General features: G+C 54.4%; 3 protein-coding genes across 3 annotated transcripts; all 3 read left to right on the top strand.

Moving 5' to 3' along the window:
• The first annotated feature begins 459 nt into the window (after nt 1-459).
• Nucleotides 460-3,502, top strand: LOC309530598 (cystatin-A-like). Its single transcript, XM_082219672.1, has 3 exons — nt 460-617; nt 2,015-2,116; nt 3,321-3,502. Exons 1-3 carry the CDS (start codon nt 552-554, stop codon nt 3,438-3,440), a joined length of 288 nt encoding a protein of 95 aa, XP_082075798.1. The 5' UTR covers nt 460-551; the 3' UTR covers nt 3,441-3,502.
• Nucleotides 3,503-9,262: 5,760 nt separating this feature from the next.
• LOC309531589 (olfactory receptor 52B2-like) lies at nt 9,263-10,015 on the top strand (the record flags this gene model as incomplete). The annotated part of the gene is made up of 1 exon (XM_082221179.1): nt 9,263-10,015. The coding sequence occupies one exon, from the start codon at nt 9,263-9,265 to the stop codon at nt 10,013-10,015; it is 753 nt and encodes a 250-aa protein (XP_082077305.1).
• Nucleotides 10,016-12,407: 2,392 nt separating this feature from the next.
• Nucleotides 12,408-14,412, top strand: LOC309530586 (hemoglobin subunit beta-1-like). Its single transcript, XM_082219657.1, has 3 exons — nt 12,408-12,567; nt 12,930-13,152; nt 14,159-14,412. The coding sequence occupies exons 1-3, from the start codon at nt 12,476-12,478 to the stop codon at nt 14,285-14,287; spliced, it is 444 nt and encodes a 147-aa protein (XP_082075783.1). The 5' UTR covers nt 12,408-12,475; the 3' UTR covers nt 14,288-14,412.
• The last annotated feature ends 5,251 nt before the right edge of the window (nt 14,413-19,663 follow it).

The raw sequence follows: 19,663 nt of genomic DNA, 5'->3' as shown, positions 1-19,663 counted from the left end.
TGCCAAGCAGGAAACACCATCAGAGCACTCCTGACATATGGTTGTCAAGCCTCTGCTTAAAGACCTCCAAAGCAGGAGACTCCACCACACTCCTTGGCAGCAAATTCCACTGTCGAACAGCTCTTACTGTCAGAAAGTTCTTCCTAATGTTTAGGTGGAATCTTCTTTCTTGTAGTCAGCAGGACTAAACTGCTCCTGGCGCACAGAGGACTGTGATGCCCCTTCTTCCCCAGGGAATGCGACCGTTGAGGTCTGCTATGGCCTCACAAGGGGTTGCGATGGAATTTGGGAGCAGGCAGCCAGGCAGCCCCCTTCTCCTTGCCAGCAGCAGTTCCCTCCTCTGTCAGAGATGGGATGTGTCTCCTCATGCCAGAGTTTGATGAGCAATGCTCCTTCCCACATGACGCCAGCCTTGGCCGTCAGCCACCTCTGCACCTGATGTTGCCCAAGAAGAGGTGGGGGCTGCCTGAGAATAAAAGGTGTGTTTCCCGTCCCTCCCTCGTTCGGCTCTCTTGCTTCAGACCTGCTGCACATCTTCCTTCAGAGCCACCATGAGTCTTGGAGGATTATCCCCCACCAAACCGGCCACTCCTGAGATTCAGGCAATCGCTGACCAGGTGAGCTGCCCTCTCCCCACAGATTCCTCTCCCCCTCCACCACCACCAGGCAGAGAGAGGGGCTCTGGGGCTCTGCCTCTTCTGCAGACTGAGTAGAGGTGGAGAAGTCTGGCTTCCAGCCTCATTGCACTAAGAGGCTTTTCTTGACTCGCTGTGGAAAATGACGGCCGTGTTGAGGCCTGTTTCTCAAGGATTCCCAAATGTCAACACTAGCTGTACATGTAAAAAGGATCTAGGGGTCTTAGTGGACCACAAGCTCATCATGAGTCCACAGTGTGACGCAGCAGCAAAAAAGGCTAATTCTATTCTAGGCCGCATCCACAGAAGTCTAGTGTCCAGATTAAGGGAAGTCATAGTCCTGCTCTCTTCTGCCTTGGTCAGACCACACCTGGAACACTGCACTCACTTCTGGGCACCACAGTTGAAGAAGGATGTGGACAAGCTGGAAGGTGTGCAGAGGAGGGAGACCAGGATGATCAAGGGTCTGGAAACCAAGCCTTATGAGGAGCGGTCGAAGGAGCTGAGTATGTTTAGCTTGGAAAAGAGGAGACTGAGAGAAGATATGTTAGCCATCTTCAAATATCTTATGTGCTGTCACATGCAAGAGGGAGCAAGCTTGTTTTCGCCTGCTTTAGGGGTTAGGACATAGGTAGGCAAACTAAGGCCTGGGGCTGGATCTGGCCCAATCGCCTTCTAAATCTGGCCCGCGGACGGTCTGGGAACCAGCGTGTTTTAACATGAGTAGAATGTGTCCTTTTATTTAAAATGCACCTCTGGGTTATTTGTGGGGCGTAGGAATTAGTTCATTTTTCTTCTTCAGAATATAGTCTGGCCCCCCACAAGGTCTGAGGGGTAGTGGACCGGCCCCCTGCTGAAAAAGTTTGCTGACCCCTGGGTTAGGACTTGAACCAATGGCTTCAAGTTACGAGAAAAGAGATTTTGGTTTTCAGACAGTAAGAGATGTTTGATGGCGGACCAGTCTCCCTGGGGAGATGGCGGACTCTCCGTCCCTGGAGGTCTTTAAGCAGAGGTTGGGTGGCCCTCTGTCCTGGATGCTTGAGCTGAGATCCCTGCATTGCAGCAGGGGGTTGGACTAGATGCCCCTTGGGGGCCCCTTTCCAACTCTACAAGTCGATGATTCTATGAAAGCCTTTGGGGGCCTTGTGCTCTCCAAGTGTACAACTCCAACCAGCTCCTGGCCAGGATGGCCAAAGCACTAGGAGGGCATCCAATGGGGAGGGGCTGGTGCTAAAAGCTTTCCCCCCCTTGCCTGCCCCAGGGAACCTCCAGCGGCCCCTTCTGGCCCCCATGAGTGAGCCAAGCCTCTCTCCTCCCACCCTCGCGGCCCTTTCAGCTTCCTGCTGCCACAACCATCAGCCTTTGCCTTCTTCCCGCAGGTGAAATGTCAGCTGGAAGCAAAAGTGAACCAGGCATTCAACCTCTTTGAGGTTATTGAGTTCAGGACTCAGGTGGTGGCTGGAACCAACTACTTCCTCAAGGTCAGTAGTGGCCCTTTCCTGGCTGGTTTATTTATTGCCTCTCTATATCAGCTTTTCCTCTAAGGACCTCCAGGGGGCAGGCATGGCTCTCATCCTGCTAAGAGACACCAGGCTGTTTTGAGACATTCTCCAAGGAGAATCTGAGTATGGTAAATCTTAGGAATAAATTTCTGAGGGCAAGAGACATCTGACAGTAATGGACTCCCATGGAAAGTGATGGCCTCGCCTTCCCTGGAGGTTTTTAAACAGATGTCAGATGGATATACAACCCAGCACAACACAACATTTTTATTAAGTCTCCAACAATATTTCAAAGCATTTATCATCATATACACAGCAGGTGGCGCTGTGGGTTAAACCACAGAGCCTAGGACTTGCCAATCAGAAGGTCAGTGGTTCGAATCCTTGTGACGTGGTGAGCTCCCGTTGCTCGGTCCCTGCTCCTGCCAACCTAGCATTTCGAAAGCACGTCAAAGTGCAAGTAGATCAATAGGTACCTCTCTGGCGGGAAGGTAAATGGCATTTCCGTGCACTGCTCTGGTTTGCCAGAAGCAGCTTAGTCATGCTGGCCACATGGCCCAGAAGCTGTACGCCGGCTCCCTTGGCCACTAAAGCTAGATGAGCGCCGCAACCCCAGAGTCAGCCATGACTGGACCTAATGGTCAGGGGTCCCTTTACCTTTACTATGTTTCTTTTTTACTTTCCAACCCTCCTTGCCTGATGTTTGTTTTTCACTCATTTTTATTAGCTGTTTTATAACACAAATATTTTTATCATCTAAACCCAACTGCCATTCAATCTTTCGTTCAGTCACTGCTCATATTTCAATTCCTGCCCATGACTTCATAACTGGGTGATAATTTGAGAGGTAATCCACCAGCTTTTCCCATTCCTCCTTAAACGCTTTGTCATTACGTCCTCTTAATTTGGCACTTTATTATTTTTATTTATTGGATTTATATCCTGCCCCATACCCAGAGGTCTCAGGGCAGTTCACGGAGCAAAATCTCACCATTTCAGAATATTCCATCAGTTTCACAAGCCATTTCTCCTTCATTGGTTGTCCTTTCTCTTCCCACTTCTGTACATACAAAGTTCTAGCTGCTGTTGTCGTGTACATAAACAGAGGAACCATCGGTCAGGCGGTCTCTGCTGGTGACACCCTTTCTGTCTTCTTCCCTCCTCCTCCTCCTCCTCCTCACAGGTCCGGTATGCGGAGGACAAATACGCCCACCTTCGTGTGTTCCAGAACCTTTCAGGCGACCTCACGCTCCACGGTTATGAGTTGAACCACACCAGGACGGACCCCATCAACTACTTCTAGCAGCAGCGGAGAGCTTGAGAGCTTTAGGAGCTCCATCAATAAAGAGGAGGTCTTGGAAAGAGTCTCTGCCTTTGAGAAGTTGTGCAAGGGGAGGGAGAGGGAATGAGCTGTGGGGTGAGAGGAAGGCCCCCAGCAGCCCCTGGAAGGGGAAGGGAGAGAGAGAGAGAGAAAGGTGGCATTTATGGGGAGGAAGCAGGTGCAGCAAGGAACAGCTGTAATGGAGGTCGCCTTCGATGCCCCCCCTTCCACGAATGCCAGTCTGGGGAGGGCAGCGGTGAGAGAGGCTCTCCGGGAGACCTCCCTTTGGGTGGGGCAAGAGGGGCGATGTGGGGGGCTTGGTCTTGGATAGAGTGTCATCGGGGGTACATTTGATTTCCAAAGAGGAAAGCTGGTGAGAAGGAAGTTGGAAAGTCAAAACCTAGAGGGGCAAATCACTCTGAAACTCTTAAAAATGTAATATGAGAAGCAAACTGGAAGGCAGAATGTGGCCATAAAAAAGTGCAAGCAGACGGGAAAGGATGCTCAAAAAGACTCTGAGGAACACATGGCCGAAAACATAAAGACCAACAACACAAAGTTCCTTGAAAACAGTAGTAGCAGGAAGCCATCGAGGGAGGCGGCTGGTGCCACCCGTTCCCTTTGCTCAGGCAGCGAATGCCACCCCCCCCCTCAGAAGCTCCTGGCGCCAGAGGCTGCGGTCTCCTCCTCCGCAGAGCTATCAGGAGGGGCCGCCTTTATCAGCCGCCTGCCAGGAGGCGCCTCCTGCCTGATATCCCCCAAATCTCCCCCTAACAGGTCTCCTCAGAGGCACCCGGGCCTGCTCCACTCCCACACCCTCCTGCTGCACCCACAGCCCCAGGCGAAGTCCTCCTCCAGGTCCTCCAGGGGCCCGTCAGCCGGGTGCCATGACTTGGGAAGCGTGGCCTCCACCCCACCTGGACGTGCCCCACAGGGCTTCGCCCACACTCACAGAGAGCCAAGGAGAAAAGGGGGGGTTGTTCCTTCCCCACCCACCTTCCCACTTGCCAGTTTCCCCAGGCGGAAGGGCAGGGAGAGCAGGGAGGGCACCCAACCCCAAGGACTTTGGAGGGTGTTTTCCTTAGGCTCAGTGAGGTGGGGGAGACATCGCATTCAAGCCTCTTCCTGTCAAGGGGGGGGGGGGGCAGAGAGAGCCAGTGCTAAAGACGGGCACAAATGCCAGTTTTGGTCCTCTCAGTTCCTCAGGTTTCCAACGTTAAATTCAGCTTCCTGCATTTCTGCCACAATTTGCAGTGTTAGTCTTTAAAATCCCCAGTAAAATTTGCCAGCAGTTCTATGCGAATTTCCCCTGACGTACTTGTCGTTTAGTCGTTTAGTTGTGTCCGCCTCTTTGTGACCCCATGGACCAGAGCACGCCAGGCCCTCCTGTCTTCCACTGCCTCCCGCAGTTTGGTCAGACTCATGCTGGTAGCTTCGAGAACACTGTCCCACCATCTCGTCCTCTGTCGTCCCCTTCTCCTTGTGCCCTCCATCTTTCCCAACATCAGGGTGTTTTCCAGGGAGTCTTCTCTTCTCATGAGGTGGCCAAAGTCTTGGAGCCTCAGCTGCAGGATCTGTCCTTCCAGTGAGCACTCAGGGCTGATTTCCCTAAGAATGGATACGTTTGATCTTCTTGCAGTCCATGGGACTCTCAAGAGTGTCCTCCAGCACCATAATTCAAAAGCATCCATTCTTCGGCGATCTGCCTTCTTTATGGTCCGGCTCTCACTTCCATACATCACTACTGGGAAAACCAGAGCTTTAACTATACGGACCTTTGTTGGCAAGGTGATGTCTCTGCTTTTGAAGATGCTGTCTGGGTTGCCCCACAGGGCTGGCCCAAAACAGTCTGGAGAGCCACATGGGGGGCCCTGGGGGCCCTCATGCGCTCCTCAAGCCGGACCCCCCCCCCGTCCTAAAGAGTCCAGACAAACAGACAAGCTCTCGCTCAAAACAAAATTTAAAAATTCCTTCCAGGAACACCTTGGAGACCATCACTGGAAGATGCTGCTGGAAGGAATTTTTAAATTTTGTTTCGACTACCTTACCTGTAACCTCTCTCTCTTTCTCAACGTAAGAAGAGCAGGCTGGGTCAGGCCAAAGGGGGCCCAATGAGTCCAGCCTCCTGTTCTCCCCAAGGGGATGCGCAAACGCAGGATCCGGGCCCCAGAGCAAGTCTCTCCTCCTGCAACTCCAGCACCTGGCATTCAGAGGCATCGCTGCATCTGACTGTGGAGGCAGAGAAGAGTTTGGGTTTGATATCCCGCTTTATCACTCCCCTTCAGGAGTCTCAAAGCGGCTAACATTCTCCTTTCCCTTCCTCCCCCACAACAAACACTCTGGGAGGTGAGTGGGGCTGAGAGACTTCAGAGAAGTGTGACTGGCCCAAGGTCACCCAGCAGCTGCAGGTGGAGGAGCGGGGAATCAAACCCGGTTCCCCAGATTACGAGACTACCGCTCTTAACCACTACACCACACTGGCTCTGGTGGGTTCTGGGAACATGGCCAGAGATGCCCCCCCAGGCCCTGGGGGCAGCAACAGGGCTCCCCCACCTTAGGACCCCCCCCCAAGTCCAGTTGAGTCGCTGCACAAGTCCAGGAAACTTCTGTCTCAACCAGCCTCCCTTTTCCAAGCATCTGCCGGCCACTTGCCCCCAGGGGACCGCGGAGATCTTGGGTGCCAAGGAGGAGGAAGGCTGGTGTCTGTGGGGAGAAGCAGCAGAGGGCTCTGCCCAGGGGGGCCCAGGGGGGGCCTCCGTGGGGCCTGGCCAGAGAGGACCAACTGGATGCTCAGGGGCCCAGAAGTCTCTGGGTGGCCCAGGGGAGGGGAGACTCTCCTGAGCCCCCTGGCAGAAAAGAGGAAGGAGGGAGAGAAGGTGGAACTGTGCGGCTTATATACCTCAGCCAACTGAGCCTGATCTGCTGGGTCTTCTCTGCAAAGTGTGTGGGGTTTGGAGAAGGGGCCGAGGTCTCATGCCAGGAATCCCTGCAGCCCCTGCCCTGATCCTGTGAGCCAGGGCAGCGCAGCACCATGGGTGGGCATCATGAGCCCTTTGATGGGGGTCGGGGAGCCAATGGGTGGGCGGTGGGGATGCTTTGAGTGGGGAAATGGCTGGCATGGCATGGAGGGAACCCCTGCTTCGCCCACACTCACAGAGAGCCAAGGAGAAAAGGGGAGGTTGTTCCTTCCCCACCCACCTTCCCACTTGCCAGTTTCCCCAGGCGGAAGGGCAGGGAGAGCAGGGAGGGCACCCAACCCCAAGGACTCTGGGGTGTGTGTGTTTCCTTAGGCTCAATGAGGCAGGGGAGACATCGCATTCAAGCCTCTTCCTGCCAAGGGGGGGGGGCAGAGAGAGCCAGTGCTAAAGACGGGCACAAATGCCAGTTTTGGTCCTCTCAGTTCCTCAGGTTTCCAACGTTAAATTCAGCTTCCTGCATTTCTGCCACAATTTGCAGTGTTAATCTTTAAAATCCCCAGGAAAATTTGCCAGCAGTTCTATGCGAATTTCCCCTGACGTACTTGTTGTTGTTTAGTTGTTTAGTCGTGTCTGACTCTTCGTGACCCCCTGGACCAGAGCATGCCAGGCACTCCTGTCTTCCACTGCCTCCCGCAGTTTACTCAAACTCATGCTGGTAGCTTTGGGAACACTGTCCCACCATCTCATCCTCTGCCGTCCCCTTCTCCTTGTGCCCAACATCAGGGTCCTTTCCAGGGAGTCTTCTCTTCTCATGAGGTGACCAAAGTCTTGGAGCCTCCTTCTCCAAACCCCACACACTTTGCAGAGAAGACCCAGCAGATCAGGCTCAGTTGGCTGAGGTATATAAGCCGCACAGTTCCACCTTCTCTCCCTCCTTCCTCTTTTCTGCCAGGGGGCTCAGGAGAGTCTCCCCTCCCCTGGGCCACCCAGAGACTTCTGGGCCCCTGAGCATCCAGTTGGTCCTCTCTGGCCAGGCCCCACGGAGGCCCCCCCTGGGCCCCCCTGGGCAGAGCCCTCTGCTGCCTCTCCCCACAGACACCAGCCTTCCTCCTCCTTGGCACCCAAGATCTCCGCGGTCCCCTGGGGGCAAGTGGCCGGCAGATGCTTGGAAAAGGGAGGCTGGTTGAGACAGAAGTTTCCTGGACTTGTGCAGCGACTCAACTGGACTTGGGGGGGGGTCCTAAGGTGGGGGAGCCCTGTTGCTGCCCCCAGGGCCTGGGGGGGCATCTCTGGCCATGTTCCCAGAACCCACCAGAGCCAGTGTGGTGCAGTGGTTAAGAGCGGTAGTCTCGTAATCTGGGGAACCAGGTTCGCTTCCCTGCTCCTCCACCTGCAGCTGCTGGGTGACCTTGGGTCAGTCACACTTCTCTGAAGTCTCTCAGCCCCACTCACCTCCCAGAGTGTTTGTTGTGGGGAAGGAAGGGAGAGGAGAATGTTGGCTGCTTTGAGTCTTCTCTTCTCATGAGGTGGCCAAAGTCTTGGAGCCTCAGCTTCAGGATCTGTCCTTCCAGTGAGCACTCAGGGCTGATTTCCTTAAGGATGGATACGTCTGATCTTCTTGCAGTCCATGGAACTCTCGAGAGTCTCCTCTAGCACCAGAATTCAAAAGCGTCCATTCTTCGGCGATCAGCCTTCTTTATGGTCCAGCTCTCACTTCCATATATCACTACTGGGAAAACCATGGCTTTTACTATACGGACCTTTGTTGGCAAGGTGATGTCTCTGCTTTTGAAGATGCTGTCTGGGTTGACGCACACATTTCTGCAAAGCCATTTTCCACAATACAATACATTTTTAATCCTGTTTTTTGATCTGTGCATTGGCTTTACCTTGCTATGGTAGCTTCACAGCAGAGTGGCAGGTGCAAAGGGGGTTTTCCTGCCATTGCAAGGGCATGGAGGAGTCAAGGAATGGCACGATTGGGAGGGACCCCAAGCGTTCATCTAGTCTGACCCCCCTGGAAGTCCTCCTTACCCAGCCACACACACCCCCCCCCGGTATGCCTGAAGGGATGGGGGGGGAAGAGGCAGGATCCATGCAGCGTTTCTCCTGACACCTGCCTGTCTTTTGTCTGTGCCCCCCTCCAGGCTGCGGAGAGCGGTGCCACCCCCTGAGCCTCTCCAGAGCCCCCCCTCCAGCAGCAGCTGACTCAGTGGCCCTCAACCTCTCCCTCGGCCCTCCTCTGCCTCCTTCCTGCTGACGGGCATCCCAGTCCTAGAGCGGCTCCACGGCTGACTCTCCATCCCCTTCTGCGCCATGTTCTCCATTGCCCTCCTGGGCAACTCAGCCGCCATCCTGGTGCTGGCGAAGGAGCAGGCCCTCCACCAGCCCATGTAGATAGAATCATTGAATCATAGTGTTGGAAGAGACCACAAGGGCCATCGAGTCCAACCCCCTGCCAAGCAGGAAACACCATCAGAGCACTCCTGACATATGGTTGTCAAGCCTCTGCTTAAAGACCTCCAAAGAAGGAGACTCCACCACACTCCTTGGCAGCAAATTCCACTGTCGAACAGCTCTTACTGTCAGGAAGTTCTTCCTAATGTTTAGGTGGAATTGCTCCGTGTCCGCTTCTCTGGAGCAGCAGAAAACAACCTTTCTCCCTCCTCTATGTGACATCCTTTTATATATTTGAACATGGCTATCATATCACCCCTTAACCTCCTCTTCTCCAGGCTAAACATGCCCAGCTCCCTTAGCCGTTCCTCATAAGGCATCGTTTCCAGGCCTTTGGCCATTTTGGTTGCCCTCCTCTGGACACGTTCCAGTTTGTCAGTGTCCTTCTTGAACTGTGGTGCCCAGAACTGGACATCTTCAGTTCTGGCCATGCTGGCCCTTAACGGCGTGGCTCTCTGCCTGGTCATCGTCCCCAAGGCGCTGGCCATCTTCTGGTGGCGAGCGGAGGAGATCTCCTTCCAGGGCTGCCTGGCCCAGATGTTCTTTGTCCACGCCTTCTTCCTCTCCGAGTCGGCCATCTTGCTCACCATGGCTTTTGACCACTTCGTGACCATCTGCTGGCCACTGCGGTACATGGCCATCCTCACTGGCACCACCCTGGCCAGGATCGGGGCCAGCCTGGTGGCCAAGAGCATCTGTGCGGTGGTCCCGGGGGTCTTCCTCCTCCGCAGGCTGCCCTACTGCCGCACCAATGTGATCCGCCACACCTACTGCAAGAACATGGGCATCGCCAAGCTGTCCTGCACAGACGTCACCCTCAACAGCGCCTACGGCTTGGCGGCCACCTTCCTGACCACCGGCCTGGACGCCATCTTCGTGGTGGTCTCCTATGTCCTCATCCTGCAGGCCGTCCTGAGGCTGCCGTCCAGAGATGCCCGTCTCAAGGCCTTGGGCACCTGCGGGTCCCACGTGGGCGTCCTGGCGGTCTTCTACAGCCTGGCTTTCTTCTCCTTCTTCACCCACCACTTTGGCCACAGCGTCCCCCACCACGTCCACATCCTCCTGGCCAACCTCTACCTCTTGGTGTCACCCATGCTCAACCCCATCGTCTACAGAGTGAAGACCAAGGAGATCCGGGGGCATGTCCTTGGCCTGCTGAGACGGAAGGGCAGCGCCCCCTAGTTTGGGGTCTGAGGGACAGACGCCTCGGCCTCTGGGCACTGGGTGGCAGAGCCCTTTTGCTGCCCGAGGCTGAGGACAAGATGGTGCACAACATCCGACTGGAGCAGTAACTGGTTCTCACCTGAGTGCTGGAGATGGGGCAGAGTTCTCCTCTGACCCCAAAAGCAGCCGGCTGGCTATGGGGCTGCAGGGCAGACCAGGGGGCACACAGTTCTAGGGGGAGGCGGGAGGATTGGGGTGTTGGCAGAGGATTCTCGCCACCTGAGTCTTTTCCCTTCCTTGAAAACTCAGCTGCCAGTATCCGAATGCCACCCTACAAATCTGTGCTGCAGCAGCTGGAAGATTGTGCCCAGTTCTGGTTGCCTCACATGAAAGCGGACATTGCAGAGTTGGAGAAGGTTTAGGAAAGGACACCCCAAATGATCCAGGGGAGGGGGCAGCTGCCCTGTGGGGAAAGGATGGCGTTTGGGGGCCTTTTTGGTTTAGAGAAAAGGGGAGAGTAAAAGGCGAAACGACAGAGGTTTATAAACCGACGCCTGGCCTGGGGAAAGTGGAAGAGAGAAGCTTTCCTCCCTCTCTCCTAACACTAGAACTTCTGACATGTCAGGAAGAGATTCAGGTCTGATTACAAAGCCCTTCTTCATGCAGCACGGAGTTAATCTGTGGAACTCCCTGCCACCGGAGGCAGAGATGGCCACCAACTTGGGTGGCTCTGAAAGAAGATCGGACAATTTCGTGGAGGAAGAGGGGGCTGCCAGTGGCTCCTGCCAGGAGGGCTCTGCTGTGGCTCCGCAGTCGGTTGGAGGCAAAGATCCTTCGGAGGAGGGGAGAAAGGGCCTCCTGGGCTCGGGTTCTGGGGGCTGGTTTCCCTTGGGAGAATTCTGGCCCATCCTGTGGCCAATGTGGGCATGCTGGCCACCTCAGAAGGGCCTCATCCTGTCTGGCCAACCTGGTGTCTCTTCTGCAGCCCTCTCCCCACCCAGCTTCCCTAGGGAAGGAGTCAGGTAGACTGCCTCTGCAGCTGGAGGCATTGCGTGGCCACAGAGACAAATGTGGCAAGTTACTTTAAACTCTTGTTTATTATTATTATTAGTAGTAGTAGGAGTAGTAGCTATTTATATCTTGCCCACCGGGCTGGTTTCCCCAGCCACTCTGGGTGGCTCCCAACAGAATATTAAGAATAATAAAGCAATAAAACACCAAACATTCAAAACTTCCCTAAAGAGGGCTGCCTTCAGATGTCTTCTAAAAGTCGGACAGTTGTTTATTTCCTTGACATCTGGTGGGAGGGCGTTCCGCAGGGTGGGGGCGCTTTGAGCTTGCAGCCCCTCCTGAGACCTTGCCGGGAAGGGCGGATCATAAATAAATGATCTCCCTGCACCAGCCTCTCCATGAAGCTCCAAGCGCTGCACGTCACAGTCAATGAGAGACACACGGCAGAGAGCCAACTGTGAACATTCGCAGACCTTCTTCTCCAGCTCTGGAGTCTAGTCTCTCGGTGCTTGAAAGCCATCCGCTCCCAGCTCTGTTTCCTCCCATGGAGCTGGCATGGCTGGCTTCAGGGGCTCTTGCCAGCCCAAGGAAGGCACAGGGCAGAGAGCTAGCTCTTTCTTGCCCAATATAACACTCGCTAGGATGCAGCTGTTCCCAGGTCTGCACTCTATGGGCAGCTGCAACAACAGGGGCGACTCTCCCTCCCTCCGTTTATGCTCCTCTCAGCCAGAGACTGCGCCTGCACGGAAGCTCCCTCTGCCCTTCCCTCTTCAGTCCCCTCCTGGTTCTGGGAGACGGAGGTTCAGGAGAAGGTGGGGAAGCCCCTGGCCCTTCCCTGGCCTGGCCAGCCTCATCCTCCTCTTCCTCCAGCTCTGAAGCATCCCCTGCCTCCGACGCTTGCCTCCCGACTGACCCAGTTCCCCACAAATCACTGCCCCCTTCTTTCAAGCCAGACTCCAGCCCCTCTTCCCCCGGCGTCCTGCCAATCGTAGACACCCCCTTTTTGGAGGCTCATTGAGGGAAGCTCTGGGTTTGAGTCATCGCGGACATTTCCCTTGTGGTTCCCATTGTGCCTTCATCTGTGCAATGGGTCTAAATGCCACATGAGATCTATGGGGTGTGTTTTGCCCTTGCAAAATGGCTCTCGGACTGTGAGCTTCCAGGGAGTCTCCTCGGCTGTGTGCTCAGTCCTGGTCCTGCTGCTTGCGAGGAGATGATAAAGAGAGCAGCTGGGGCCTGATGTCTTCTAGAGAGAAGCAGCTATCTGGGGCCTCCTGCTCGGCCCAGGGCGCCACACCCCACGGCCAGCCTCTTCCCCCCTCCTGCTCCTCAGCCCCACCAAGCTGGGCCCCAGAGGAGGAGGAGGAGCTTTGGCCCAGGGTATAAAAGGCTCCAGCCCTGGAAGGAGCTCCAGCTCAGCCCAGAAGGTTTTCTCCAGCAGCCGAGAGAAGCTCACAGCCAGCCATCATGGTGCACTGGACCGCCGAAGAGAAGCAGCTCATCAACACTTGCTGGAGCAAAGTGGACGTGGCCGCCTTGGGTGGGGACACCCTTTCCTGGTAAGGCCAGGGGTGGTTCCCTCTCTGGGCAGGCTGGGCAGGAACTCCTCTTTCCACCTGGAGAATGACCATCCATGCCTCTCCCGGTGTGGTGTAGTGGTTAAGAGTGGTGGACTCGTAATCTGGGGAACCGGGTTCGCGTCTCCGCTCCTCCACCTGCAGCTGCTGGGTGACCTTGGGCCAGTCACACTTCTCTGAGTCTCTCAGCCCCACTCACCTCACAGAGTGTTTGTTGTGGGGGAGGAAGGGAAAGGAGAACGTTAGCCGCTGTGAGACTCTTTCGGGTAGTGATAAAGCGGGATGTCAAATCCAAACTCCTCCTCCTCTCTTCTTCTTCTTTCTCCTTCCTTCCTTCTCTCCAGCTTGCTGATCGTCTTCCCCTGGACCCAGAGATTATTCACTCACTTTGGGGACCTCTCCAGCCCTGCCGCCATCTGTGCCAACGCCAAAGTCAAGCAGCACGGCCACAAGGTCCTGGCCTCCTTCGAAGAGGCCATCAAGAACCTCGACAAGATCAAGGAGACCTTTGCCAAGCTGAGCGAGCTTCACTGCGACAAGCTCCACGTGGACCCCGTCAACTTCGGGGTGAGCCTGCCTGCCCCCAAGGGCTGCCTGGGGGAGGGCGGGGGGGATGGGTGCCTGAGGTCTCCTCTGCAGGGTCACAATCCCCACACACGAATCATAGAACTGTTCTGTTGGAAGGGACCCCGAGGGACATCTAGTCCAACCCCCTGAGGGAATCTCATGACAGACGGCTCCTCACCCTCTGCTTAACAACCTCCAGTGAAGGAGGGTCTTCCAAGGGAGTCCGTAAAAGCTCCTAATCTTCAGAAAGTTCCTCTTAATATCTAATGGGAATCTCCTTTCTTGTTGTTTAAATCCATTGGTTCGGATCCTGCCCTCTTGCGCACCAGAAAACAAGTTCCAGCCTTCTCTTCTCTCATGCGTTTAACTTGTTTTGAACTTTTTGTGATTTTACCGTATTATTTTTATGTGATGCATTTTTTATGGAGCAGCAATATAGAGATATAAATAAATGAATTTTAACTAAACCCACATACCCAAGTAGAGGAGAGTTCCTGGCTATCTTTCACAATCCTCGTGGCGTCATCTCCTGGCGAGTCAGAGTGGGCTCCCCTCATCCGCGGGCACCTTCAGCCACGCCCTGAGCAAGCCAACCCCTTTACCTCGGAAAGAAGGGCAACTCGATGGACTCTCTTGCCTTCTGGCCCTTCAAATGGAGCCTGTGGCCTTTGCCCTTCCTCCTTCTGACTGGTCCCTGGTCAAGCGAGGATCTGTCCGGCTAGCAGAGGCCGAGCCCAGGAGGTCCCTGGCAGGGGCCAGTTTGCTTCTTGGCACCAAACCTCTCCTGGCATGGCAATGCCAGCCTGGGACGGTGTGGGGTTCTGTCTGTTGCCTCCTGGACCAGCCTCCTTCCAGGGGACCCCAAACCCCTTCATCCATCCCAGCTGGCCTTTGGGCTTGACCCCACAGCCGCCAGCTGTGGCTGTGTGGGGTGGGGCTTGTGGGGAGAGGGCGTTCCGCACACGGGCCCCCGGCGGAAGGAGTCACCCCCTGTTTTCTCTTCCAGCTCCTGGGCGAGGTCCTCATCACCATGCTGGCCGCGCGCTTTGGGAAGGAATTCACCCCTGCTTACCACCATGCCTTTCACAAGCTGGTCAAGGTGGTGGCACATGCGTTGGCCCTCCGGTACCACTGAGGCACCCCCAGGGAGAAGCGGCCATCTCCTGCTGGTCTCGCCACCCACCGGGTGGGGTGGGGGCCACCCCTTCCTGCCCCCATGTGACGCTTGACCCTCTAATAAATCCTCCCTCTGCAATCTGACCTGGCTTCCTGTGTCTCTTTCTCTGGGATGGGGGGGGGAACAGGCCTGGGGGGAAGACCCCTCCTGTTAGCTGGCTGGCGGTGGGCTAGGAAAGTGGGGGGGGGCTTCTCTGTCCTCTGTCACTCAAGAGGAACCATTGAGCACCAGTGGGGGGGGTTCAGGGTGCTCTGGCACTTGCAGAGTTGGAAGGGACCCCCAAAAACCATCTAGTCCCCTTCCCACCATTTCCTGGTCCTTTCCCCTGGCCAGTTGTCCTCCTTGTTTTCCCTCCTGGGGAGACTTGAGAGACTCGGTTGGAGATCCCAGCTCTGCCCCACCCCCTGCTCTGCATTCAGCCCCTGCCAGTCACACACTTGATGCCTCCCCCCCCCCTTATGGAAGACACCCTCTGCCACCTGGCCTGGTCTCTCTCTCTCCGCTCCTCCAGTCCCACCAAGGTGTGGCAGCTGCCCCAAGTCTGCCCCCTTTGGCGTGGCTTCTTTGTTGCAGAGCAAACAAGCCTCAAAAGAGAGACCAGGTGGGGTGGTGGTGGAGAGGGTGGGGGGGAGACGCCTCCTGTTAGCTGGTGGGGGTCTGGGAAAGTGGGGGGGCTCTCTGTCACTCAAGAGGAACCATTGAGCACCGGTGGGGGTGGGTGGGGTTTCAGGGCACTGTGACACTTTCCCCTTGACACTCCTGGCAGGCTCCCTTCAATGCTCCAAGGTCCAACGTCCTTGTCTTCCTTCTTTCGCCTTCTGGGGAAACCAGGGGGGCCGCTGCCTGCTCTGGCTTCAGCCCCCTCCTGCTGGGGGGCACCCAACCAGTGCACCAGGGACACAAAGTGCACCCACCCAGCCCCTCAGGAGTAAGGGCCTTCTGAGCTGAGGACTAGACAACGGCGTGGCACCAGAGCAAAGGATCATGCTCGGCCGTGCATTCTTGACAAGAATGCATGCGCACACAGCAGCATCAGCCCTGTGACTCATGCGCACATTCTCCTTGCCAAGATAAGGCCAGGAAGCTTCATTCCCCCCCCATCTGCAACCAACGGACCAATCAGAAGCTGTTCTGTTTGACAGCTGGCCAATCAGGGCCCATTTCACCTTTAAATCTCCCTTATGGAACAGCAGCCCCTGCAGGGGGGAAATGCAAATGACAGGCTGGACTGCAAAGGAGCTGGGCGGCTTCTGCAAAAAGGAAGGAAGTCTCCACTCTGAGCCTCCAATGAATGGGAAAGACACGGAAATTCAACAGAAATCTGGTTAATGCAAGTTTTTATCCCGTTCCAGTGGTAATAAGGTTGTTATCCAGAGGTACAGGGTGTTACAGGGAAATTAGACGGGAGAGTCTTGCACATCACCAAAACCTCATTCGTTCAGGTTCAAGCCTCCATTCACAAAGTGCCTGTCTAATCAGAAACTGCAGGTCCCTGAGAGCAGCGCCGAATGTCCAGAAAATTAAGAGCAACACATCTGCAAGGGACACTCAGCTCAGTTTGCAGAAGGAGCCCCTGACCCCCCCCCCCCCAGCCCCAGGTCTCCAACAAAGGAAAACAGGGGAAGTGTCAGAACCAAATCTGATAAATGCATCTATGTACAGGCTCAATGGGAAAACTCTCACAAGACATCGCTTGCTGCATCCATCTTCTCAGTTCCAACGGCATTTAGGACCCAGGGAAGTGAGGTATAAGGGGCGGGGTGAGAGAGCCCACCATAATCCACAGATGTACAGTCACATCTGCAGGGCCTTCCAGATGAGTTGTGATGGTGATATCCTGTCCCAAGAGTGTCAGACAGATCACCATCTCAATCGCAATGCCTACCTGCCCCATAGTGGTACACTATGGTCTGCCCTGCAGAGGACCTTAAGGTCCATGAATAACCATAATTTAGAGGTCCCGGGCCCTAAGGAAGTCAGACTCTCCTCCCCCAGGGCCAGGGCCTTCTCAGTGGTGGCTCCGACCTGGTGGAATGCTCTGTCCCATAAGACCAGGGCCCTGCAGGATTTAACCTCCTTTCATCGGGCCTGTAAGACAGAGCTATTCCGCCTGGCTTTCCATTTGAACTCAGCCTGATCTTTTATTCCCCTTCCTCCCCTTTTTATGAACATTACCCGCTCTGAGACCCCACAGCTAATTCTCCCCTGGTCTCCTCCCTGGCTCAAATAGGACTAATTTAGCCAGCTAGCCCTGGTGATCATCTAATGTTTATTGGATGGATTTCCCCCTGAAACTGATTTTTGAATTCTGAATTGATTGCTATTCACGTTTTACACTGTATTTTATGCTGGTTTTCGTTGCATCAATTAAGTGTTTAAAATTTGTTGTTAGCCGCCCTGAGTCCTGTTAGCTGTTTTCTGAACCGGAAAGGGCGGGGTATAAATAAAAAAATATTATTTATTATATTATCTACAAGACAAAGGGGTGTCCCTCAGGGACCCGGGAACTGCACATGTTTTCCTCTGTACTGTGATGGAGTATGTGTGAAAGGCTGTATTTGATTGACAGGGGCCTGCCTGGATCTCTACCTGTGACCACACCTTTTCTGTGACAATTCTATGGTTCCTTGATGACGCATCTTGAGATGTATTATGGGAAACTTTGAAATGCGGATGAAACCGATTGTTTGGCGCTTCTGGCTGCCTCGTCTTTGTGGGAGTGGGAAGTCTTGTTGCAACAATAAATATCAAGCCTGCTGGCTGCTCTTTTTGCTTCTATCTCCTGGCTGAAGTCTCTTGCATGTGACCCCAAACCTGAGTCAAGGTCAGGCAATGTTGGGGGGCTCCAAGGACCCCCTTTTACAGTGGAAGGAGACGGGAGTCGTGGCATGAACACAACGGGGAAGCCATAATCCCTATGTGCACAGGATCCCCTCCTGACTGGCCGATTGGGCAAGATCCCACATGGCAAAGAGCCAGAGAGAAGCCCATCACCTTCGCAATACATGTAGGGACCTCCAACGCAGGCTGAAGTTCACCGGGTGCAGCAAGAATAGATTTCCCCAACTGATTCAAGGTAACAAAAGGGAAGGTAAAGACTTTCTTTGGAAGGTGAAAGGCAGGAGAATAATCGCAGCCTTGAGGGACAGGACTCTGTCTGGGACTCAGATTTCTGCCTGACAACGCACCGCCTTCTCTGACTTTTTTTTTATGATGCTTCTTGAAATATATTATGGGAAATTGTGGGAACTTATAAAAGCGGATGTAACCTTTTGTTCTGGGTTCTTCTTCTTCACTGGGGCTCAGGAGTGGAAAATTAGTTGCAACAAATAAACGATCCGGTTTACCAGCCGCTGTTTAGTTCCTTTAACTGGGCTGCAATCTCCTGCTTGAACATGACCACTCTTAGACCCAGAGGACCAGATTCTAACAAAGTTGGGGAAAACTTTTAAGTAAGGTACCCCAAGTTTTGAAACTTCCTTAACAGGCCCCTGGTGTGATGCCTCGCCCCCTAATAAAAGCCACCCTCTGCCGTCTCAGGCAGCAATTCTTCCCTGCTGCTCCCTGGGGCAGCTTATTATCATTATTATTATTATTATTATTATTATTATTATTATTATTATTACCCCGCCCATCTGGCTGGGTTTCCCCAGTCCAGCCACTCTGGGTGGCTTCCAACCAAATATAAAAATACAGTAGTCCATCAAACATTAAAAGCTTCCCTAAACAGGGCTGCCTTCAGATGTCTTCTAAGTCTGGCAGTTGTTTTTCTCTTTGACATCTGGTGGGAGGGCGTTCCACAGGGCGGGAGCCACCACCGAGAAGGCCCTCTGCCTGGTTCCCTGTAACTTGGCTTCTCGCAGGGAGGGAACCGCCAGAAGGCCCTCGGTGCTGGACCTCAGCGTCCGGGTAGAACGATGGAGGTGGAGACGCTCCTTCAGGTATACTGGGCCTTTGAGGCCGTTTAGGGCTTTCAAGGTCAGCACCAACACTTTGAATTGTGCTTGGAAACGTCCTGGGAGCCAATGTAGGTCTTTCAAGACCGGTGTTATGTGGTCTCGGGCGGCCGCTCCCAGTCAGCAGTCTAGCTGCCGCATTCTGGATTAGAAGTAAGCCCAGCAGGGCTTACTTCTGAGGAGACATGCAGAGGCAGGTGGGACTGGAGCTGCTGCCTGGACATGCGGAGCGTGACTCGTCCTCTGACTAGGAAGGAGCAGCTTGCCAGCAGTTAACTCCTTGCACACTGGAAGTCCTTCCCCTGGAACGGAAACTGGCCCTTTGCACAGAAACAGACAGGAGAAGCCCCAACTAAAGAGGAATGGCTTCAAAAGTTGATGGACTATGCAGAAATGGAGAGCAAAAATAAGAGATAAAAGAGGCAAAGTGTTCCTGGAAGAGTGGAGACTATTTGAAGAACTGTTATGGTCAAATGGAAACATGGGCAGGGTCCGAATTGTGAGCAGCAGAATGAAAACAACAATAAGTGAAATTGAGGCTAATTGTATTAAAGGATGGCATATAAAAAAGGGACACGGGTGGCACTGTGGGTTAAACCACAGAGCTTAGGGCTTGCCGATCGGAAGGTCAGCGGTTCGAATCCCCGCAACGGAGTGAGCTCCCATTGCTCGGTCCCTGCTCCTGCCAACCTAGCAGTTCTAAAGCACGTCAAAGTGCAAGTAGATAAATAGGTACCGCTCTGGCAGAAAGGTAAACAGTGTTTCCATGCGCTGCTCTGGTTCACCTGCTGGTCCTGCTGGCCACATGACCCGGAAGCTGTCTGCAGACAAATGCCGGCTCCCAAGGCCTATAGAGAGAAATGAGTGCCGCAACCCCAGAGTTGTCCGCGACTGGACCTAACGGTCAGGGGTCCCTTTATCTTTATGGCATATAAAGCAGTAAGTTTAAGGTGGGAATAAAAATATGGAAGTAAAGGTGGCAGCCCTCTCCTCCTCCATGAACTTGCCCAGGCCACTTTAAAGCCATCCGGGTTGCTGACCAGTGTTTAACTATGCGCTCTGTGAAAGGTGGCGAGGGAGAGATAAGTGTGCCATCTAACAATGGTGGCAACCGGTCCAGGGCCTCCCTGTGTGCCAGTGGTCCAGCCTGGGCACCTGCGTGTGAGTGTGGCAGAGGGTTGGGCTAGATGACCCCTTAGGTCCCTTCCAGCTCTACAATTCTGCTGACCCCACAGCCCTTTCCCCCGACACTCAGCAGTGGGGAGGGGGGTGTCCTCAAAGCAAACCCCCAACCCCCCCGAGACCTGCTTCTCCTGCCCCCTTGGCCCCTCTCCAGAGGATATCCGGTTGTTTTGTGCCTCCGCTTCCTTCCCAGAGA

The sequence above is a fragment of the Podarcis vaucheri genome (assembly GCF_965113315.1).
Source record: "Podarcis vaucheri genome assembly, chromosome: 4".
Taxonomy (NCBI): Eukaryota; Metazoa; Chordata; class Lepidosauria; order Squamata; family Lacertidae; genus Podarcis; species Podarcis vaucheri.
The sequence above is the reverse complement of the archived record's forward strand: the minus strand, read 5'-3'. Positions and strand labels throughout refer to the sequence as shown.

Excerpts from the sequence above, each read along its gene's own strand:
- LOC309530598 (XM_082219672.1), top strand. The coding sequence starts at position 552 with ATGAGTCTTGGAGGATTATCCCCCACCAAACCGGCCACTCCTGAGATT. Across the intron at positions 618-2,014 it reads TTCAGGCAATCGCTGACCAG|GTGAAATGTCAGCTGGAAGC; the intron begins GTGAGCTGCCCT and ends TTCTTCCCGCAG. Across the intron at positions 2,117-3,320 it reads GAACCAACTACTTCCTCAAG|GTCCGGTATGCGGAGGACAA; the intron begins GTCAGTAGTGGC and ends TCCTCCTCACAG.
- LOC309530586 (XM_082219657.1), top strand. The coding sequence starts at position 12,476 with ATGGTGCACTGGACCGCCGAAGAGAAGCAGCTCATCAACACTTGCTGG. Across the intron at positions 12,568-12,929 it reads GGTGGGGACACCCTTTCCTG|CTTGCTGATCGTCTTCCCCT; the intron begins GTAAGGCCAGGG and ends CCTTCTCTCCAG. Across the intron at positions 13,153-14,158 it reads TGGACCCCGTCAACTTCGGG|CTCCTGGGCGAGGTCCTCAT; the intron begins GTGAGCCTGCCT and ends TTTCTCTTCCAG.